Here is a 20,371-nt window from a genome sequence, read left to right as displayed (position 1 = left end):
GATTATTTAGGGTTTATTTGTTTGCATTGAAGACTCTAAATGTCTATGAAACTATAATAATTGCTTCTAGAGGTATATTGGAGTTGGGGAATTTTTCTTGGTGTTGATATCTAAATGTAGAGAATGTTGTTCTGAAATTTGAATGTCAAGTTTTAAAAAAATGACAAATAACCATTTTAGATATGAAAAATTTTGTTCAATTATTTTGTTTTTCTCCAAGTTTAGTGGAACCTCTTTGCTCAGACTTATTCAATTTAATTAATTAATAAATTAGTGGAGGAGCCCTACTTCGTAAGGGCTGGAATGGAACTGTCGACTCGTTGACCCATTGATCCAGTCCCTGGCAAAAAACTGTTGAATCGATCAATGACCCATTGACTTGAGTAGTCGAACCATTGACCCGTTCGATGGTTTTTGGCTTTTTTTTATTTTTTTAATCATGAACCATCCAGGCAACTGGTTCCGTTTTATCCTAATCTCGGTCCCTAGCCAAAAATCATTGAATCAATCAACGACCCAGTGACTCGGGCAGTTGAACCGTTGACCCGTTCAATGGTTTTTGGTCATTCTTTTATTTTTTTTTTAATTTTTATTGTCAGAACGGGCCATCCGTTCAAATTGAGCAGTCGAACCATTGACCCAAAAACCGGTGGCCAGAACGGTTCCATTTTCAAGTTGTATGAGTCACACACTCGAATGACATCACATGTATGGTACTGCTTAATGGACCTCACACACTCAATTTTTTGCCTATAATTTTTGTTGTCAGAATGGGTCGTCCGTTTTTTTATTTATTTTTAATTGGGAATCGTCCAGGCAACAAGTTCAATTTTACCCCAATCCTGGTCCTTGACCAAAAACCGTTGAATCGGTCAACAACATATTGACTTGAGTAATCGAACCGTCAACCTGTTGACCCATTCAATGGTTTTTGGCTATTTTTTTATTTTTTTTTTAATTTTTGTTGTCAGAACGGGTCATCCATTCGAACCGGATGATTGAATCGTTGACCCAAAAACTGGTGGCCAGAATGATTCCATTTTCGAGTCGTATGAGTCACATGCTCGAATGACATAACATGTAAGATACTGCTCAATGGACCTCACACACTCAATTTTTTGCTTGTAATTTTTGTTGTCAGAATGGGTCATCTGTTCGAACCGTTGACCTAAAAACCAGTGGCCAGAACGATTCCGTAATTTTTTGCTTATAATTTTTTGTTGTCAAAATGGGTCATCCGTTCGAGCCGAACGGTGGAACCATCTATCCAAAAACTAGTGGCCAGAACGGTTCCATTTTCGGGTTGTATGAGTCACACGCTTGAATGACATAACACGTATGATACTACTTAATGAACCTCACAAACTCGATTTTTTGCCTATAATTTTTGTTGCCAGAATGGACTGTCCATTCGAACTAGATGATCGAACCGTCGACCCAAAAACCAGTGGCCAGAATGGTTCCTTAATTTTTTGCTTGTAATTTTTGTTGTTAGAGCGGGCCATCTGTTCGAATCGGACGGTCTAACCATCAATTGTCAGAACGTTACTAACAACATTTATCAATAATAGTAAGTAATTATACTATTTAATTAAATAATCATTAATGATATTTTTAATAATATCATTTAGTTATTTTTAATATAACAGTAATTATTAAATTTATGAATAGGATTTATTAACAATATCCATGAAATTAATAATTACCAAAATTAAATTAAATTAACAGTATTTATTAGTAATAGTCAATAATTATAATATTTTATTAAATAATCAATAACAATACTTTTAATAACATTTTTAATTATTTTTAGTATAAAAATAATTACTAAATTTATTAAAAATATTTATAATTTTAATTTAAAGTAAAATTAAAGTAAATATCTATTTATTAACAATATTTATAATAACAGTAATTATTAATTATAATCACTAATTATATATTTATTAAATTATTGTAATAATCAGTAATTATTAAAACCGGGTTACTAAATTTATTAACAGTATTTTTTAATAACAATATTTATAATTTTAATTTAAAGTAAAATTAAAGTAAATATCTAGTTATTAACAACATTTATAAGAACAGTAATTATTAATTATAATCACTAATTATATATTTATTAAATTACTATAATAATCAGTAATTATTAAATTACAGTAATTAATTACGGTAATAATCAGTAACTATTGTTATCTTATATATATATCTATTAATAGGAAATGGGTGCTCGCACGTGGGATCTATTCGCATGAGTAGATTCCATTTCCTGAATGCAAAGAGCACTCATTTCCTATTAATAGATATATATAAAAAAAGTTAAAATTTTTAATTACAATTAAGCAGCAGTGAGTCATGTTATAAAATAAATAAATAGGGTCATGTTATAAAATTTAGTTTTTTTTCAATGAGCTTATCATATAGTTAGGACCAACATTAGGTATATATAACTCTAAGACCAGATTCCTCAAGTGATAAGCCAAATGACCAATGCCAATATTGTAAAAATAAAAATCATGAAAGTTTAGGAAATGCCGATTTTGAGCCTTTGGCTTCTGTATCATTCTCCCCAGTTCATAATCTTGATCACCACTTGGAAAGATGCATGCTAAATCAGCTTAAGCCCTTCCATCCTTACACTATACCTCTAAGACCAGATTCTTAAAGTGGCACTTTTTTTTTGGTACAAGGAAATCGAGGGTGGGACGAAGGTTCAAAAAATTGATATAATACGCTCATATCGGATGTATCGTATCATATCTTTTGGGTTCTTTTTTGGATCCTACTCTTTTTTAACTCTTCAAAAATCAAATTTTAAAAAAAATCCTAAAAAAAAAAAGATTTTCGTGTGTATTTAAATACCGATGTGCCTCTGTATATCGATACTTTGAATCATGGGTGGGACCGATCAAGGTGCACACAAGGCCCATTGGCCATAGGAGAGCCTGCATGCCGACAGGTTCGATCTTGTACCTCCTAAATGGAGTGGGTGCCATGCAGCCTTCTTGATTACAACATCATTGCCTCCTAAAGTAGCATTAATGTTTGATGCATGGCAATCGGCTTTTTAGTCCAAAAGTTAAATAGCAATGTTTTTGAACGTTGACCTGGACGGTCGGATTGTTCAGCCTGAGAATCATTTAGGCAACTGGTTCAGTTTCACCCTCAACCCAGTCCTTGGCCAAAAACTATTGATTTGGTCAGTGACCCACTGATTCAGGCAGTCGAACCGTATCAACCTGTTTAATCCATTCAATGGTTTTTGGCTCTTTTATTTTAATTATTTTTAATTTTTCAGTTGGAACTCAACAATCAAACTGTCAACCCGGAAACCGGTGGCCGCCAGAACAGTTCTAGTTCCAGGTTAGTTTTTAAAATCTTGTTAAAAGCCAAATATCTGACTGAATCTTTACTCTTGGAAACTCACTACAATTCTAAGATTCTTGGGATTCTATACCATGGGCTAAGATCTACTGAAGTATCAGTTTTTTTTTTTTTAATACCAGCTTAGATGCACACCCTTTATTAATTGGTCATCTCACCAAGGGTTAAAAGTATTGCAATGTATCGGTGCATATCATACAATATGTATTTGTTTGGACACCAGTCCATTGAATACTTAATTAGACCCATTTAATATATTCAAATGTTAATATTCATCTTAACAAATATACCTACTAAATAAAAAAATAAAGTATCAAAGCGATCAAATGCTCGAGCATTTAAATACTTTGAACCATGCATCTTACTAGTATATATGTTTTTTAATAAGATCCTTCAATTCTATCCCAACCATTCTAGATGAATGATTCTATTCCAACCATTAGCCTTTTTCTTTCTTGGTTAGCTGGCTTGGAGTTCACATTAAATCTAAGCAAATTCTTGGTTTACTCTGATTGCCAATTTTCCCTTTTGCTCCAAGATCATGCTCCTTCTACCTTATCAGTTCTTCATCACACCTATTTATCCAACCCAGACTGCAAGTTTCCATTAATTTGGTTCTGTAGCTGTCAAAGAATTTGCTCCCGCACATCAATTTATCCATTTTGTCTTCCTTGCTCTCTCAATTAATAAGAAACAAATCTTAAGGCTCAATTTAGAAAGAGTACAAATATAAGGTTTTGCACCTTATATGTTTGTATATATACTCCTTCCAAACTGAGCCTAAGGGATCTTTTTATGGAATGCGAGGAAGATAAAAGAAAATCCTTCACGATGTTTTGAAAAAAAAAAATGATTAAGAAACATAATTGCCTTTTCCTATAAGTGGAAGGTCGGTAATTCAACCGTTCGGATCACATGGATCTAACCTTTGGCATCATTAATTAAATAATAAAAATATAAAAACAGGTCAAACACGAAATTAATGAGAATCATTGTTATTTAGGATGGAAATGACTAAAAATACAAAAAGGAAGAGAAAAAGAGCTTGTTTGATCCATGACCAAGTCAACGTTTTTTTTAAGTAAACCGTTTCAATGACAAGTTGACTGGTCCAATTAACCATAGGCTGAAAACATCGGTCCTACCTACCTACCTTGCTACATTGTCTCATTGTCTTTGATTTATCATCCTAAAAATAGTTTTTTTTAATGAATCTCATATAAAAGCTCTTTTGTGGAAAAGTAGTTATGGCATTTCCAAATGAAAGAATCAGGATTGTGGAAGAGAAACTGTAATTATATTTTCTCAGTTTTTATGGGATTATCAAAGGTATAGCCTTGTTTCTGAGACAGCAAAACCCAAAAGCAAATTCACGGAAGGGAGAACAGTACATGGGAAGAAGAAAAGAAAAAAAAAAAATGAGACTGACAAGGAAAGAGGAAATAATGCAGAGAAAATACTTTGCTACAAAGCAAGTCACATGGAAGAGGTTCCTAGGTCCGGTTCAGGGTTTTTAAGATCGAACCGGACAACAAACCGTTCAGGGTCCGGTTCCTAGGTCGAACAGTCTGACCGTTCGAATTGAACGGACAGTCCGTTCTGACAAAAAATTAAAAAATAAAAATGACCAAAACCTTTGGATGATTCGGACAGTTCAAATGGTTCAAACGGTCTGAACGCCCGGGTCAGCGGTTTGCTGACCAAATCAACAGTTTTTTGCCAAAAGATGGTTCTGGGGTAAAACAGAACCAGTGACCGATTCCCGGTTTTTCTGGTCTGGTTTTGAAAACCATGGGTTTAAGCATTGTCAAAGTGAAGATTGGCCCTAAACTAAGCTTTACTCTCTACTCTCTAGACTTTAGAACAACTATTAGGCGCATGGTTTTCAAAACTGCCATTGATCCAGATGGTCAGACCATTCGGCCCAGGCACCATCCAAGCAACCAGTTCCGTTTTACCCCAAACCCGATCCCTAGCCAAAACCGTTGAATCGATCAACGATCCATTGACCCGGCCAGTTGAATCATTAACCCGCTTGACACATTCAACAGCTTTTGCCATTTTTTATATTTTAATTATTTTTTAATTTTTTAAATTTTTTTTGTCAAAACGGGCTGCCAATTCAAACGGAACAATTGAACCATCAACCCAAAAATCAGTGGCCAGAATAATTCCGATTCCCAATAGTTTTCTAAAACATTGATTAGCCGGGGTCCTTCAAGTAAATAATAACTACATTTTCAATTGCCCACACGGCCACACTCGTTCTTTGTACAATTTGTAAGTGGACTTCCAGAACTGACAAAATGTTTCAGATGTGGCCACTCTGCCAATGCAACTCTACAATATGATCCTTCTGACAATGCTATATCTGTGATGCCCCGGAAAAAAGCAGAATCAACTCGCGTCACCCAGCGCACTAATAAGACTAATTAACCTACGGGTGCAATTTGGGCAGGTCCAACCCGAGCCCGGACCGGCCCAGCCCGCAATTTTATTTATGTTGGTTTCCAAATTTTTTGGATTGGGTTCAAGTTTATTCCTTAGGCTGTGTTTGGTTGCAGTGCAATTTTATTTATATTAACACAAATGTATGGGAGCGTAAATGAAAAATATGCAAAGTTTGATTTAATTTGTTTTGGCTTTTTCTTTATTCTGCTTTGGGTCTTGTTTTACTTCATTTATACTGTAACCAAACAAAGTAAGGTAAAACTTGAAACAAAAGTAAATCAAAATTTGCACCCAAATCATTTGCACTATCATATTTTTGCATCAATGCAAATAAATTTGCACTGTAACCAAACACAACTTAGAAAGTCCGAATCTAATCTAAGCCCGGCTCAATTATATACATATTTGCATGCATATATTCATATTTTTAATAAATTATATATACATACACATGTATATCAATTTTTAGTGTTGGCTAATTGATCAATCAAGACCGGCCCAGGCCCAAGCCCAAGCCCAACCCGAATATATTAAATTTTAGTGCAGACTGAGCTCAGGCTAAATAGTTCGGACTTAACCTTGGGCTGGAGCTTTAGGCCCAATTCTTAGTGTTGGATATGGATTGAACTAAAACCCAGCCCAGCCCACCCGACTTGCACCCCTAGCCTAGCCTCCCTCATGAGAGGGTAATTCCGCAACAACAGAATGTTGAAGTAATTAATCAACCTTGCATCGTCCCTGTTTGTTCATTTCTCCTCTTTAATGCGTTTTTAGCTACAAAGCTAATTTATGGGCCTCAAAGGTGGCCCACATTTCTGCTACCGCAATTGATGTGATACCAATTTTCTCGGATTTGGTAGCAAGAAGATGTTCCAAATTCACGACGTGGGCAGGAGATCCGGAGTCAGAATTTTATCCTCAGTAGTCCCTCATTGCACATTCTGACATTCATACCAACTTATTTAACACCATTTATACCACTAATTATCTCTACTTCATAATTAACTCAATTAATTTCAAAACGGTCCTAAATAAAACTAATATGTTTTTAGAGGGATTTAAACCCGGGTTCATTAATTGAAACATAAATATTCTAACCACTAAACCATCCATAATGTCTTGCTAAATTAGAATTGATAAGACATACATATTTTAGGTACAGAAAATTCATTTGAAAATACCAACGTCTCAAGCCATATAATCAAACCAGCTCCCAATTGGCCAATTCTTTTGCCTTTATAATATCAATTATCCATTTAAGGGATAACTAATTTCATAAGAAAATGTAATTTTTCTACTATGATATATTATCATTATTTATTAAAGTTTGTCTATTTTAAATGTTGTAACTTTTTAAATGGTCATTAATGAAATTTATAGTATTAATCTGTAACTTTGTTTATTTTAAATTTTGTAACCTTTACATAGCCGATGTTCTTGATATGTGATTGGGTGAACGTGGCCAGCAATGTGTTGTGCTGTGGTTAACAGATTCAGACTCTTCTAAGTGTACCCAAAATTTAAATACATTCTTTAAATCCCCTCGTTAATATTCTTTACATTTTTCAATACTTTGAATCTTGCATCCGATTTTAAATTATACAAGTAAAATATTATTTTACATTATCAAAATCTTAAGGTTTTGATAAGGATAGGATACCCTTAAATTCCTATTAATTGCCATCCAGGATGATACATTTTGGTGATATATTATTTGTATTATATGATTTACTTATATCAAGGTTTAAAGTATCGACATGTATTGATACATATCGTTTCAAGAGCTCTACAAAGGGTGCATCGGAGTTCTGACTGGTTCAAGGGGTAGAAAAACCTTAAACCGCCCCCCTCCCCCGAACCAATTTTAAAAAAAAAAATAAAAACAAAATTAAAAAAAAGTACCGATAGCCCGATACACCCCTACCACCATATCAGGCGTATCAATATTTTGAACCTTGCCTTATATATATCCTTGTATGTTAATACGTTATGCATACTATCCCCAACCTTAAACTCAGTATTTTTAATGTATTTGTGGGACCAGTGTGAGTTTGCTAAATGCATCATTTTTTTGGTAAGCTTTCCATTAATCCATCTACCATATCCATACATATCGAAAGTGTATCGTGATATTGCCTCTGCAATATAACACATGATACCAACATTTTGAACCTTGAACTGAATGCACATTAGTGGGACTGCTAAATCATTTTCATCAATCCATTTCTCCTTTCCTGATTTAGTCAAATATTATATACACATCTGGTACAACATTTGCAACGAGCCCTACATTACCAAAACAAAAACATGATTCACCAGTCACCACCCCCAGTTTTCTTTATCCCCAAGGGTGTAAAGTGTAAACTACATAAGAATACATTTAAGAAAAGGACAATTAAAAAATCAACGCACAAACTGCAGAAGAAAAGAGGAAAAATTCATAAAAGGCATAACTTCTTTTTTGGAGGGTGGAGGTGGGTTAGTATGGGTTTTGCTTCTCAGTGATCAGAAACCAAAGAAGCATCTCCCTCCAAGGCTCGCCTCCTCTTCTTCCCTTCCCCATGCCTCGATCTCCTGGGTGCTTCATCCTCACTCTCACTCTCATCATTTCTAAAGCTGTTTCCGACGGCAAAAGAATCATCATGTTGGGTTCTCATGCCTGGTTGATACTTCATCTCATCCTCTGGTCCACCCCCAGACATAGCCATCTCCTGACCCTTACCTTGGTCAGAACCTGCACTATATCTGTCATTCCTATCAGTTGGTCTCCTTTGATCTTTGTTCACCACCCTGCTGCTGCTCTGTGGCAGTGGAGGTGCTGGTGGACGGAATGGAGGCATACCAATTGGCCGACTGGCTCGAGGTGGCGCTGCTCCTATTCCCATTCCACCCATGAATGGGGCCCTCCCTGGTCCCATCATCATCCCAAGCCCACTAGGAGGAAAGACAGCTCCAGGTTGGGAAGGCCGACCATGAAAAACCATGCCTGGCGTAGGGCCTGTTCCATCTATAGGATTGAAGCCCATTGCTGCACTCTGACCCAAACCAGTGAAATCTCCAGAAAATCGTGGACCATAAGGTGCAAATGCACGGGGAGCAATGCCAAAAAGATCTGGCATGGAGAATCCATCAGGTGTAACAGCACCATAAGAAAAACCATCAGCACCCATCATGACAGGAGGGAAGCCCCGGATCCCAGGAATTGGCCGCCCTCCACGAGCAAGTGGCATATGTGGAGGCCACATCACTCCTCTACCTCTTCCTCTCCCTTGGGCAGCATTTATAGCCTGGCCAAAGCTTTCATCCTCTTCCTCACTTTCTTCCTCTTCCTCGTCTTCATTGTCTTCAAATGGGACAATGTCATGGTTATCAGCCCCTTCATCTGGATTAACTCCCTTAGCCTTTTCTTCCTCCCGCTTTGATTCAGCAGCAACTGAAATTGCCTGGATAAAGTATCAAGTAAAATGAAACCAAAATTAGAAAAAGGAATAGAAAAAGAAAGAAGAATCAAGAAAGCTGGCATCTTCTAATCACATGTTGGCAATTTATTGCACCACAGATCTCACAGATAGAAAGGGGAGGTAACAAACACCCAAGGGCCTTTCCAATTACCAGCTGAGGTGCCACATGTAAGACCCCAGCTGCATAAACCCTTCAGTACATGAGGGACGTGCAAAACATTTAGTCAAAATGAGTGATTATTTGACTCAATTCAAGAAGTTGCTTTATTGGGTAGTAAAGCTAGGATTTTATTTTGTGAAGGCCAAGGTTGTAAATGAAAGGATTGGATAACCAATATCATCCATAGATTCAGTCATGTTTATAGAAACTGGTTGCAATGATGTTGAAGAGACTCAGACACTTTTTTTAGACAGGTGAAACTGCATTGCATTTCTATTGTAAAGATTAAATATTCTCAAAAGTAAAGAATACACTGTCTATGAAACTTCCACTCATTATTAGGACCCATTTTTTCTCGTTGTCATCTCATCTTAGTTCTAGATCTCTTCCCACAAGTTACGTCAAAGGGTCAATGAGAGAAAAGGGAAAAAAAAAGAGTTAAAATTTGACAACAAATAAATACTACCCAGAGAAAAAGCTCACTACAAAAAATTCCATCTCTCGACTCTAGCTAAAAACAGAAGTTTGACACTCACAGAAGATAGAACAGGATGTACCTATGAATTGTTGACCTGAAGAATGTTCAAACATTGGACTTATCTATCATATTCACATTCTCATTAATAGATAATAACCAGTAGTTACAAGTTATAACTCTTTACAAGGCTGGCATGAGTGTGCATGCCTACATGGTTATGGCTAAGGCACTAGTTGAAGGTAATAGATAATGCAAATCAACTATGCTTGAGACCCCTACATTGGAAGTAACTTCCTGATGTTTGATATGGCTTAGAGAACTGAACCTCCATAGTAACTTGTTAGGGACCCAGAAAGCAGGCTGAAGGTATATTCTAGAAAGAAGAGGAAGAAGCCAGCTCAGGTAATGAGACAGATGAGCACAACTAATCAAGAAACAGTTGGCAACCAATCAAGATTCAGTCACATGTAACCAATCAAGAAGCAAGTGGCTAGTTAGTCGTAATAAGGCCACATTACTATTACAACGAGCAATATAAAAGGAGATGGCTGTACACTGAAAAGGAGAAGATAAAAATTTCCTCAACCATTTAGAAGATTTCCAACCGCTTCTTGGCTTGATTTTGACATGCACATTTATCAAGAGAATTCGGATTAGCTGAACACTTTCGCTGTTCAGCAGGCTGTAGAACCAATGATGAGGTTCCACACCAGTATAAAATTCATGGGACCCACTGTAAAAGATGCGGGCCCCATGTTTTAAATACTGGCATGGAACCTTATCATTGGTTACACAGCCCGCTGAACAGCTAAAGCATTCAGCTAAACCTTGCTCTTATCAAGAGATCAACAAACTTTCTGGTGGTCTAGAAAAAGATGGATATAGATTCTCAATGATCCAAAGTCAATGGATTTCCAAGAACTCTAAAAGATACTTATATTAGGCCATGTTTGGCAGTGCTTATTTGGGTCGGGACCACACCATTAAGCACTTATTGGTGTTTGGGAAATAAGCCCGAAATAAGTGCTTATCTTAAAAATAAGGGTTTATTTTTTAGCCCAAATTTTCAGCTTTTTTTCAAGTGCTTATATAATAAGCCCTTATTCAATTTTTTTTTCTTCCAAAATTATCCCTAGTTGAATTTTAAAATACCACTAATTGAATTTCATAAAAGTGCTTTCGTAAAAGTACTTTTGTAATTTATAAAAGTGCTTCCGTAAGCACTTTTATAAAAGCACTTCTATGAAAGTACTTTTATGAAAGCACTTTTATAAAAGTACTTTTATGAAAGCTATGAAAGTACTTTTATAAAAGTGCTTTCATAAAGGTACCTTTATTAAAGTGCTTTCATAAAAGTACTTTTATAAAAATACTTTCGCAAAAGTGCTTTTATTAAAGTGCTTTTGTAAAAGTGCTTTTATAAAAGTGCTTTCATAAAAGTGCTTTTATAGAAGTGTTTTCGTAAAATACTTTCATAAAAGTGCTTTTGTAAAAGTACCTTCATAAAAGTGCTTTCGTAATACTTTCGTAAAAGTGCTTTCGTAAAATTTGAAAGAAAATGAAAGGACAAAATAGTCACAAATGCTTATTTAAGTGGTGAAAAAGTTGGCCTTAGTGGTGAAAAAGTTGGGTGCCAAATACAAATAAGTACTTATTCAAATAAGCACTTGTTTTGAAGCACTTATTTTTAACATAAGCACTCCCAAGCATGGCCTTAGTGGTAACCCAGAATCCCAAGCAGCAGTGGGCTGATTGCGATTTCACAGTTAGTGGGAATGTGATCTGTAAGATATTTTCTTTACATATGAAGGGCATCTTTTCTATTCAGCTCATCACCACTCCAAGTATTTTGTATTTTCTTGGTCTCATGTTGCTTGGGAAAAATTCAAGCTTCCCACTAATTATTATACTATATAGTTTCAGGTACTGGATATGTACATGCTTTTATTTTATGATTCTACAGAATTATTATATAACATAATTTCAGGTGATGTCAAAGATCTAAGAAGCTCATGTAATTTTTGCACTTTTAAGTACCAACAAAGAATTTATCATAAATCAATGTGGTGCCCTTGGTTCTAAATCCCAAAAGATTGAACCTGTAAGTAGCTAGGTTTAGGAGCAAATAATCATTGACAAACCATATGAGAAACATACCATAAGTTCGCTATCTGGCTCAAGATAAAGCAAGGAAGCCAACTGTTCTCCAATGGAGGGTTCTAGCTCCTGGCAATCTCGACTTATCTGCAATTATGAAGGACAACAATAGCACAAATTTAGGTTATCATAACTTCTGCCTCTTAAAAGTGAAATGGCAACATAATAAAAGTAAAAATAGGCTTAAAAATGGTTGACATTTCATGCAGTATCGTGTAAACAATGGGAAGTTATGATCCCAAGTTAAGTACATTATTCCAAGTGTGGAGAAATCTAGGTTTCTTTTACATCAAAGTCAACAAAACGTTTCTGCTGCTGACAAAAAAAGTTAACAATCGCTTTCAGTTTAGATCCAATCTCACTTGGACTTTTTCTTTTTGCACATTCTATGTAATACAAAATTTTATATATTAATTTATTTAGTAATGCTATCAAAGGGAGAAAAAAGAAGATGAAGAAGAACAAGAGAAAGATGAGAAAAAGAGAAAGGAATATGCAATTGGAGAGAAAAAAATCTTTCCTATCTCCTTAATTGATTTGCTTTAAAGAATGAATAATAGAGGCACAAAAGGACAGAACTGCCCAACTATGCAAGTTGACTCATTTACTTAATATAAATGGACAGACAAACCCTTTACACCTCACAATACACAACATGAACCAACTCAAGTTGGAGTGTGTGTGTGTGTGTGTGTGTGTGTGCGCGTGCGTATGTGTGTGTCCACCTTGTTACAAATAACCCTGATCCCACTCAAATTTTTATTAAACAAGTTAGATAATTCATCTCCAGATTTCAAAAAAAGGAGTACATACATCTATGATAAGAACTTTTTCACTCAAAAAGTAATAACCACAATGTAGATGTTCAAGACTGCTATCAGTCTTGAGCACTAATAAATTTCAGGTTCGAAAAGGAGAGAAAGTATAGAGGAAAGAGGAGAAAGAGTAGTGAGAAAGCAGTAGAACACAAACTTTGAAAGGAATAACAGAATCTCAATATTCTGCCGCCGCCACTTCTATTTAATATTTATAGGTTATGCTAGTTACATGAAAGGACACATCTGCCCTTGGTATTTACATAACACATAACAATATAAACTGAAAAATAAATAACAACTAGAATAACAGATTGACCATCAACTAACCCTAGGATGACTAGGTACATTCTACCCTACGGACAGAGTGGGACCACAGCTGTGGGGCCCACTTCAGTGTTCTCTACACTCCCCCCTCAAGTTGGGAGTAAATGTTTATCATTCCCAACTTGGATAGATCTGCTTCTAGCTTCTTTCTTGATACGGCTTTAGTGAGGATATCTGCTAGTTGCATACTGGATGTGATGTAAGGGAGGCATACTTCTTGAGATGAGACCTCTCGTACAAAATGTCGGTCAACTTCAATGTGTTTGGTTCTGTCATGCTACACTGGATTATGTGCTATATTAATAGCTGCTTGATTATCACAATACAGCATCAGGGGCTTCTCATACTCAATACCCAACTCCTCAAGTAGAGATCTTAGCCATAGGATTTCAGCCACTCTGTTAGCCATGGACCTGTATTTTGCTTCAGCACTAGACTGGGAGACAACACTTTGTTTCTTACTTCTCCAGGAGACAAGGTTACCTCCCACAAGGGCACAATATCCTGAGGTAGACCTTTTGTCATCAACACTCCCAGCCCAATTGGCATCCGTATAGACCTTTACCTTCATGTGGTTATTGTTCTTGAACAATATACCCCTACCCGGGCATCTCTTCAAGTAGGCTAAAATTCTTTGTGCCGCAAGAAAATGTGTGGTTCTAGGATAATGCATGTACTGGCTGACAACACTAACAGCATAAGTAATATCTGGCCGAGTGAGGCAGAGATATAGGAGCTTTCCTACCAATCGCTGGAACATAACCTTGTCTTCAAGAAGCTCCCCACTCTCTGCACTAATCCTGTGGTTCTGTTCAATGGGTGTATCTGCAGGCTTGACACCTAACTTTCCAGTTTCTGCCAACAGGTCTAGGACATATTTCCTCTAAGAGATAAAGATCCCCTGTTTGGATCTAGCAACCTCAATACCCAAAAAATACCGGAGTACACCAAAGTCTTTCACCTCAAATTCTTGATGGAGCTGTTTAAGGGATTCAATTTCATGGCTATCATTCCCTGTCACCACAATATCATCAACATATACTGCCAGTAGTGTCAAGGAGGACTCTACCCTCTTGATGAATAGAGTATGATCTGACTGGGCCTGTACGTAACCAAACTTCACAAGGGCTAGTCTGAATCTATCGAACCAAGCCCTAGGTGACTGCTTCAAACCATACAAAGCCTTGTTGAGCCAGCAGACCTTCTTACCTGTTTCTGCATCATAGAATCTAGGAGGCAAACGCATGTAAACCTCTTCCTGCAGGTCTCCATTCAGAAAAGCATTTTTCACGTCCATTTGGTATAAATGCCAAGTGTGACTTGCTGCAAGGGATAATAGGACTCGAATGGTGGTCATCTTGGCTACTGGGGCAAAGGTCTCCAAGTAATCTATGCCATAAGTCTGTGTGAACCCTTTTTCAACTAACCGAGCTTTATACCTCTCAATGGATCCATCTGCATTATGCTTCACAGTAAACACCCATCCGCATCCAACTGGTTTATTTCCTTTGGGCAGATCAACTACCTCCCAGGTGTTATTTTTCAACAGGGCATCCATCTCAACCTGCATTGCATCTTTCCATTCCAAGATGGATAGGGCTTCTTGCACTGTTCTTGGAATAGGGACATTGGAAATGGAACTAAGGTAGGACCTGTAGGTAGGAGATAGGCGATCATAGGATAAAAACTGGGAAATACAGTGGGTTGTAGATGTGGTACAATGTTGTTTCCCTTTACGGACGGCAATCGAAAGGTCAAGGTCATCTGTAGGAGGTGAAATGGCAACAATAGAGGAAGTCTCTGTGGGCCCTGGGACTGTAATACCTGGACTTGGAGCTGCAGATGAGATTGGAGTTGGCCTGGACTGCTGATGATCAGGATCAACCTGCCTGCACCGCCTGTGATAGACCCTCAACTCCTGATCCCTCTGACCACCCTCACCATTGCAGCTCTCCCTCAACTCCTGATCCCTCTGACCGCCCTCCACCATTGCAACTCTCATCACCCAATGGAATAGGTAAAGGAACTGCCCCACTCTCACTACTCTCCCCCTGAAGACAAGGACTCAAACCCCCACTCTCACTGCTCTCCCCCTGAGGAGAAACCCGAGGATAATAGGGTGTCTCCTCAAAGAAAGTGACATCCATGGAGACAAACATCCTCCCTGAGACAGGATCATAGTAGCAATAACCCTTTTGAGTTTGTGCATAACCAAGGAAGATGCATTTGGAGGCCTTGGGTTCGAACTTGGAGTGATGGGGTCCGAGAAGCTGAACCAAGCAGGTACAACCGAATGTTTTAAGGGGAATAGAAAACAACTCCTCACTTGGGTATAGAAGAGAAAAAGGAGATCTCATATCAAGGACCCGGGAAGGAACCTGATTAATAAGATATACCGCCGTGAGGATAGCATCACCCCAAAAGCGAATAGGAACATTGGAAGTAAACATGAGACTTCTAGCCACTTCCAAGATGTGCCTATTCTTCCTTTCTGCAACTCCATTTTGCTGAGGTGTATGAGGGCAAGAGCTCTAGTGGATAACCCCATGATTAAGAAGGTAAGATGTCAATGGTTTAGCAAAGTATTCCTTTGTGTTATCAGATCTGAGAACTTTGATCTTGGCATCAAATTGGGTTAGGATCATTTGGTAAAAGTTTTGGGTCAGGGCAAGTACCTCATCTCGTGAACGCATGAGATAAACCCAAGAAAAACGGGTATGGTCATCAACAAATAACAAGAAATATCTGTACCCACCCATGGAAGGGATGTGATAAGGCCCCCAAACATCAATATGCACAATATCAAAAAAATTATTACTCCTTTTATTGCTCAATAAATAAGGCTTTCTACAATGCTTAGCAAACTCACAACTTTCACACTACAACTGAGACAACTCAATAGACTCAAATAAAGCTGGAAACAGACTCTTTAGAGACCGAAAGGACAAATGACCTAATCGGTTATGCTAAAGCATAACCAAACTCACACTCTGAGAAACAAAAGATGTCTTCTCTACTGACTCTTCCTGACGGAACCTCTCCCCGAGCAGATAGATCCCATTCGTCTCACGGCCAATCCCAATCACCTTCTTCGTCTCCAAGTCCTAAAAAACACATCGGTCAGGGAAGAAGGTTACTGAGCAGTTCATATGCTTGGTAATACTACTGACTGAAAGAAGGTTAGTATCAAGCTTAGGAACATGCAAAACAGATGACAGGGAGATAGTATCTGATAACTTCATGTCACCCTTCCCAGAAATAGGAACCAAAGAGCCATCAACAATAGATACTTTATCCCTACCAGAAGACAAATGGTAAGTGGTAATCAGTGAAGGCAAGCTAGTCATGTGGTCGGATGCACCTGAATCTATTACCCAACAAGATTCAATAGTACCTGGAGCTGAGGCATGGTAGGCTGAAGCTCGAGTACCTAAATGTGCGAAGGCAGATGTGGTAGGAGCTGATGATGACTACGGTGGCTGAGCTGAATTTCCAACTTCCTTTTCTAACTGTATTAGGGCAGCCCGAACTGTAGCTAAGGTCTCTAAAGGTGTTCCTCTTGTGCCAGATGAGGATGCTGAATCAGTGTTCACGGCCACATGAGCAGTGCCCTTCTTGCTTCTCAACTTCGCAGGAACCAAGTGAGGATGCAGTTTCCAACATGTTTCTTTTGTATGTTTGGGTTTCTCACAATGTTCACATACCACATCCTTCTTGTCTTCCTTCCTCCTGTCCTTCTCTGAATCACCCCCTGATTTGGGTGTGACCGCTACAAAGGCTGGTGTGAGGGGCTGAGGTTGCATCATAACTTTCCTTCTAGTCTCTTCACTGTGTATGAATGAATATGCCTGAGAGAGAGTCACACTGTCTCTAGTCAAAATCTGTTGCCGCACAATATCATACTCTGAATTTAGGCCGACCAGAAACTTAAACACCCGGTTTGTCTCGACCTGCTTTCTATATATTTGTGCATCTTTGGGACTCTCCCACTCAAGAGTCTCTAAGTGATCAATCTCACTCCACAGGGACTGCAAGGTAGAGAAATATACTGAAACCAATTTCTCTCCTTGTTTAAGATTTTTCACTTCACATTTCAATTCATATGCTCTGGCAACATTAAGGGGTTGGGAATAAGTTTCTTTCGTAACATCCCATATCTCCTTAGCTATCTTTGCCCACAAGTAATTTCGGCTAATATGAGGCTGCATAGAATTACACAGCCATGTCATAACCAAGTAGTTTTCTTGGATCCACTTGGTATACGTAGGGTCTCCCTTGGGGGGTTCTTTCACATCTCCCAAGAGGTACCCTAATTTACCTCTTCCCCCAATAGCCATCATGGCTGATTGGGCCCATTCCAAATAGTTTGATCCATCAAACTTTACAGTTGTAACCTGACCACCCGTCTCAGAAACACTACCATAACTGATGTTCCCAAAGCTGCCATCTGCCTGATTTTTAAACTCCATCTCAGTCAAGTCTCAAAAACAGCATTTGGACTACCAATCACAATCAAAACAGTGTAGGACCGATCTGTATTGACAGTGTATGTGCACAAAACTGGGATAACTCTGATCTAAAACCAACCAGCAAACACAACAGCAGTTGTCCGTAGAGTTCTCACCCCTTAAGAGAGTTCGAAAACCCCAAAAGACTCTGAAAAAACAGCTTAGAAGTAGGTCTGATATGCTTGGCAGAATTAGGGTTTTAATCAGTCCTTAAAGTGAACAGTTCAGTTGCACAATCCAATCAGTACCGTATGGATAGACTTGCAATAGGGTTAATATGAAACCCTAGAATCTGATCAATGCTAACAACAAACTTGAGGACAGCTCCAGGTAGATCGCAAGGTTCAGTCTAACACTAGGGCTTGCCGCAAGATCACTTTCGAACCCTAGAGCAGAGAGAAACAAAGCTAAGGCAGTTCGGTCCAACAGTAGGCTTTGTTGTAAAACCCTAGAGAATCGAAGGGAGAAAACCCTAGAATGGTTCGGCCGCCCTCTCCAGATAGGTCCAACCTATCTTCTCTAATAGAACTTCTCTTAGAAAATAAATAACTTACAAGGAAAAAATGTTCGCTGCCTTCCAAGGTTACCCGAACCCTAGTCTTCTCTGATCCTTCCTGACCACCAACACTCTGCAACCGTGACAAGCCTTCAACAGCTGCTAGCCCTTCTGGCGATCTCCAAGAATCAGTCTGCGAACTCCACCTTTTCAGCTTCCAGTCCTAGGAGATTCTCATGTGGTCGGCTGGTACTAGACTCACATGAGAAACCCTAACTTGCCTCTGATACCATGTAGATGTTCAAGATTGCTATCAGTCTTCAGCACTAATAAATTTCAGGTACGAAAAGGAGAGAAAGTATAGAGGGAAGAGGAGAAAGAGTTGAGAGAGCAGTAGAACACAAACTTTGAAAGGAAGGACAGAATCTCAATATTCTACCGCCGCCACTTCTATTTAATATTTATAGGTTATGCTAGTTACATGAAAGGACACATCTGCCCTTGGTATTTACATAACACATAACAATATAAAACTGAAAAATAAATAACAACTAGAATAACAGATTGACCATCAGCTAACCCTAGGATGGCTAGGTACATTCTACCCTACGAACAGAGTGGGACCACAGCTGTGGGGCCCACATCAGTGTTCTCTACACACAAGTTCTGTTCTTCCATGGAACATTGGACAAGACAATGTGGACAATTTGGTTATTACATAACAACTTCATGGGAATTGGTACCGCATACCCAACCTCTTGAAGTAAATATTTTAATCATATCAATCCACATAAAGTATGACCCATGGCTCTATACTCCACTTCTGCACTACTTCAAACAACCACATCCTTCCAATTAACAAGATTGCCTCCCAAAAATGTATAATACTTTCTACTAGATCTTCTGTCAAAAGATCCTGACCTTTAGCAAGATCCTGACAACTGCACCCCAATGGGTACTCTAAGAGTTTGCATAAACTAAATCAACACACTTTAATGCAAGAGCCAGTAAAAATTAAGATTTTCTAAAATTTTTATTCAATATTATATTTTTAGACAGTACTGTTGCTCATTTTGCATATTTTTGGATCCAGCCTTGTTTGGTTATACATGTGTGTGTGTGTGTGTTGAGACAAAAATATGGAGACTGATTTTGGAATGAGTTTTCTGTGTTATGCTTGTGGTGAGTCATTCCAACACCCTAGAGTGATTCTAGGCACCTATTAAGTAATTCCAAATTTCTATCTCTTTTTTCTCTATTTTCTCTTTAATATTTCAAAAGGCCTTTACAGCCATCAAAAGATTAAATATTATTCATTGAAAAAGTTCGCTTAAGGCCTTTCAAGTTTATGTTGAAATCCAAAAATTTCCAATTTTGGCAGCTTTTACTAGTGGAGGGATTAACAACTCTAACAATACTAAAAACAACATATACCTTCGTAAAATTATAAATTTATAAATACCGAAGTGAAAGAGGCACTAAACAAGATCAAGGGAAAAGGCATTAGGACATGGTGATATCCCAACATTAGTGTGGAAAGGAATGGAAGAGGTAGGCATATTATGGCTAACTAAACTATTTAAAAAGATAACAAAACCAAAGAAAATGCCATATGAATGGAGAAAGAGCACCTATAACAAGAGCGATTAGGGGTGCAAGTTGGGCTGGGCTAGGTTGATTGAGGACCCTAACCCAACCCGAGCTATTGAACCCCCCAACCCTAACCTAAACCAACCCAAAGATTTTGGGTAGGGTTTGGATTGGGCTCAGGTTGGGCTGACTTCTCTACCTCCTTTTGCTACATCTCATTTAACATTATTATATATAAAGTACATAGTTATTGTGGTTTAACAAAATTTCATCTTAAAGATTTTATTTGGGTAATCCCTTTAAACTTACATATATAGATACATGTAGATAGATAGATAGATATACACATATGCATAGATAGATACACGCATACACATACATGGTTGCATGGTTGCATAGACACATACATGCATAAATACATGATTATATAACATCCATACATACAAACATTAAGTCATTAAGTTGGGATCAGGTTGGGTCAGGTTTATCAAGGCTTCAACCCTAAGCCAACCCGAAGTTACATAAAGTTCATACTTTTCAACCC

At 37.8% G+C, this 20,371-nt stretch overlaps 1 protein-coding gene across 1 annotated transcript in view; it reads right to left on the bottom strand.

Annotated features, from left to right (window-relative positions):
• Positions 1–8,028: 8,028 nt before the first annotated feature.
• The window catches only part of CPSF30 (cleavage and polyadenylation specificity factor 30), a 69,039-nt gene continuing 56,696 nt past the window's right edge, over positions 8,029–20,371 (bottom strand). Inside the window, exons 6-7 of the mRNA XM_010242883.3 lie at positions 12,092–12,178; positions 8,029–9,278 (exon numbers count right to left, since the gene is read on the bottom strand). Coding sequence (XP_010241185.1) covers positions 8,334–9,278; positions 12,092–12,178 — 1,032 coding nt within the window. The 3' untranslated portion in view covers positions 8,029–8,333. The remainder of the gene's footprint in view (positions 9,279–12,091; positions 12,179–20,371) is intronic.

This window comes from Nelumbo nucifera, chromosome 3, assembly GCF_055504915.1.
Source record: "Nelumbo nucifera cultivar China Antique chromosome 3, China Antique-T2T, whole genome shotgun sequence".
Taxonomy (NCBI): domain Eukaryota; kingdom Viridiplantae; phylum Streptophyta; class Magnoliopsida; order Proteales; family Nelumbonaceae; genus Nelumbo; species Nelumbo nucifera.
Note: the sequence above shows the minus strand (reverse complement) of the source record. Positions and strands in the feature narration are given on the sequence as shown.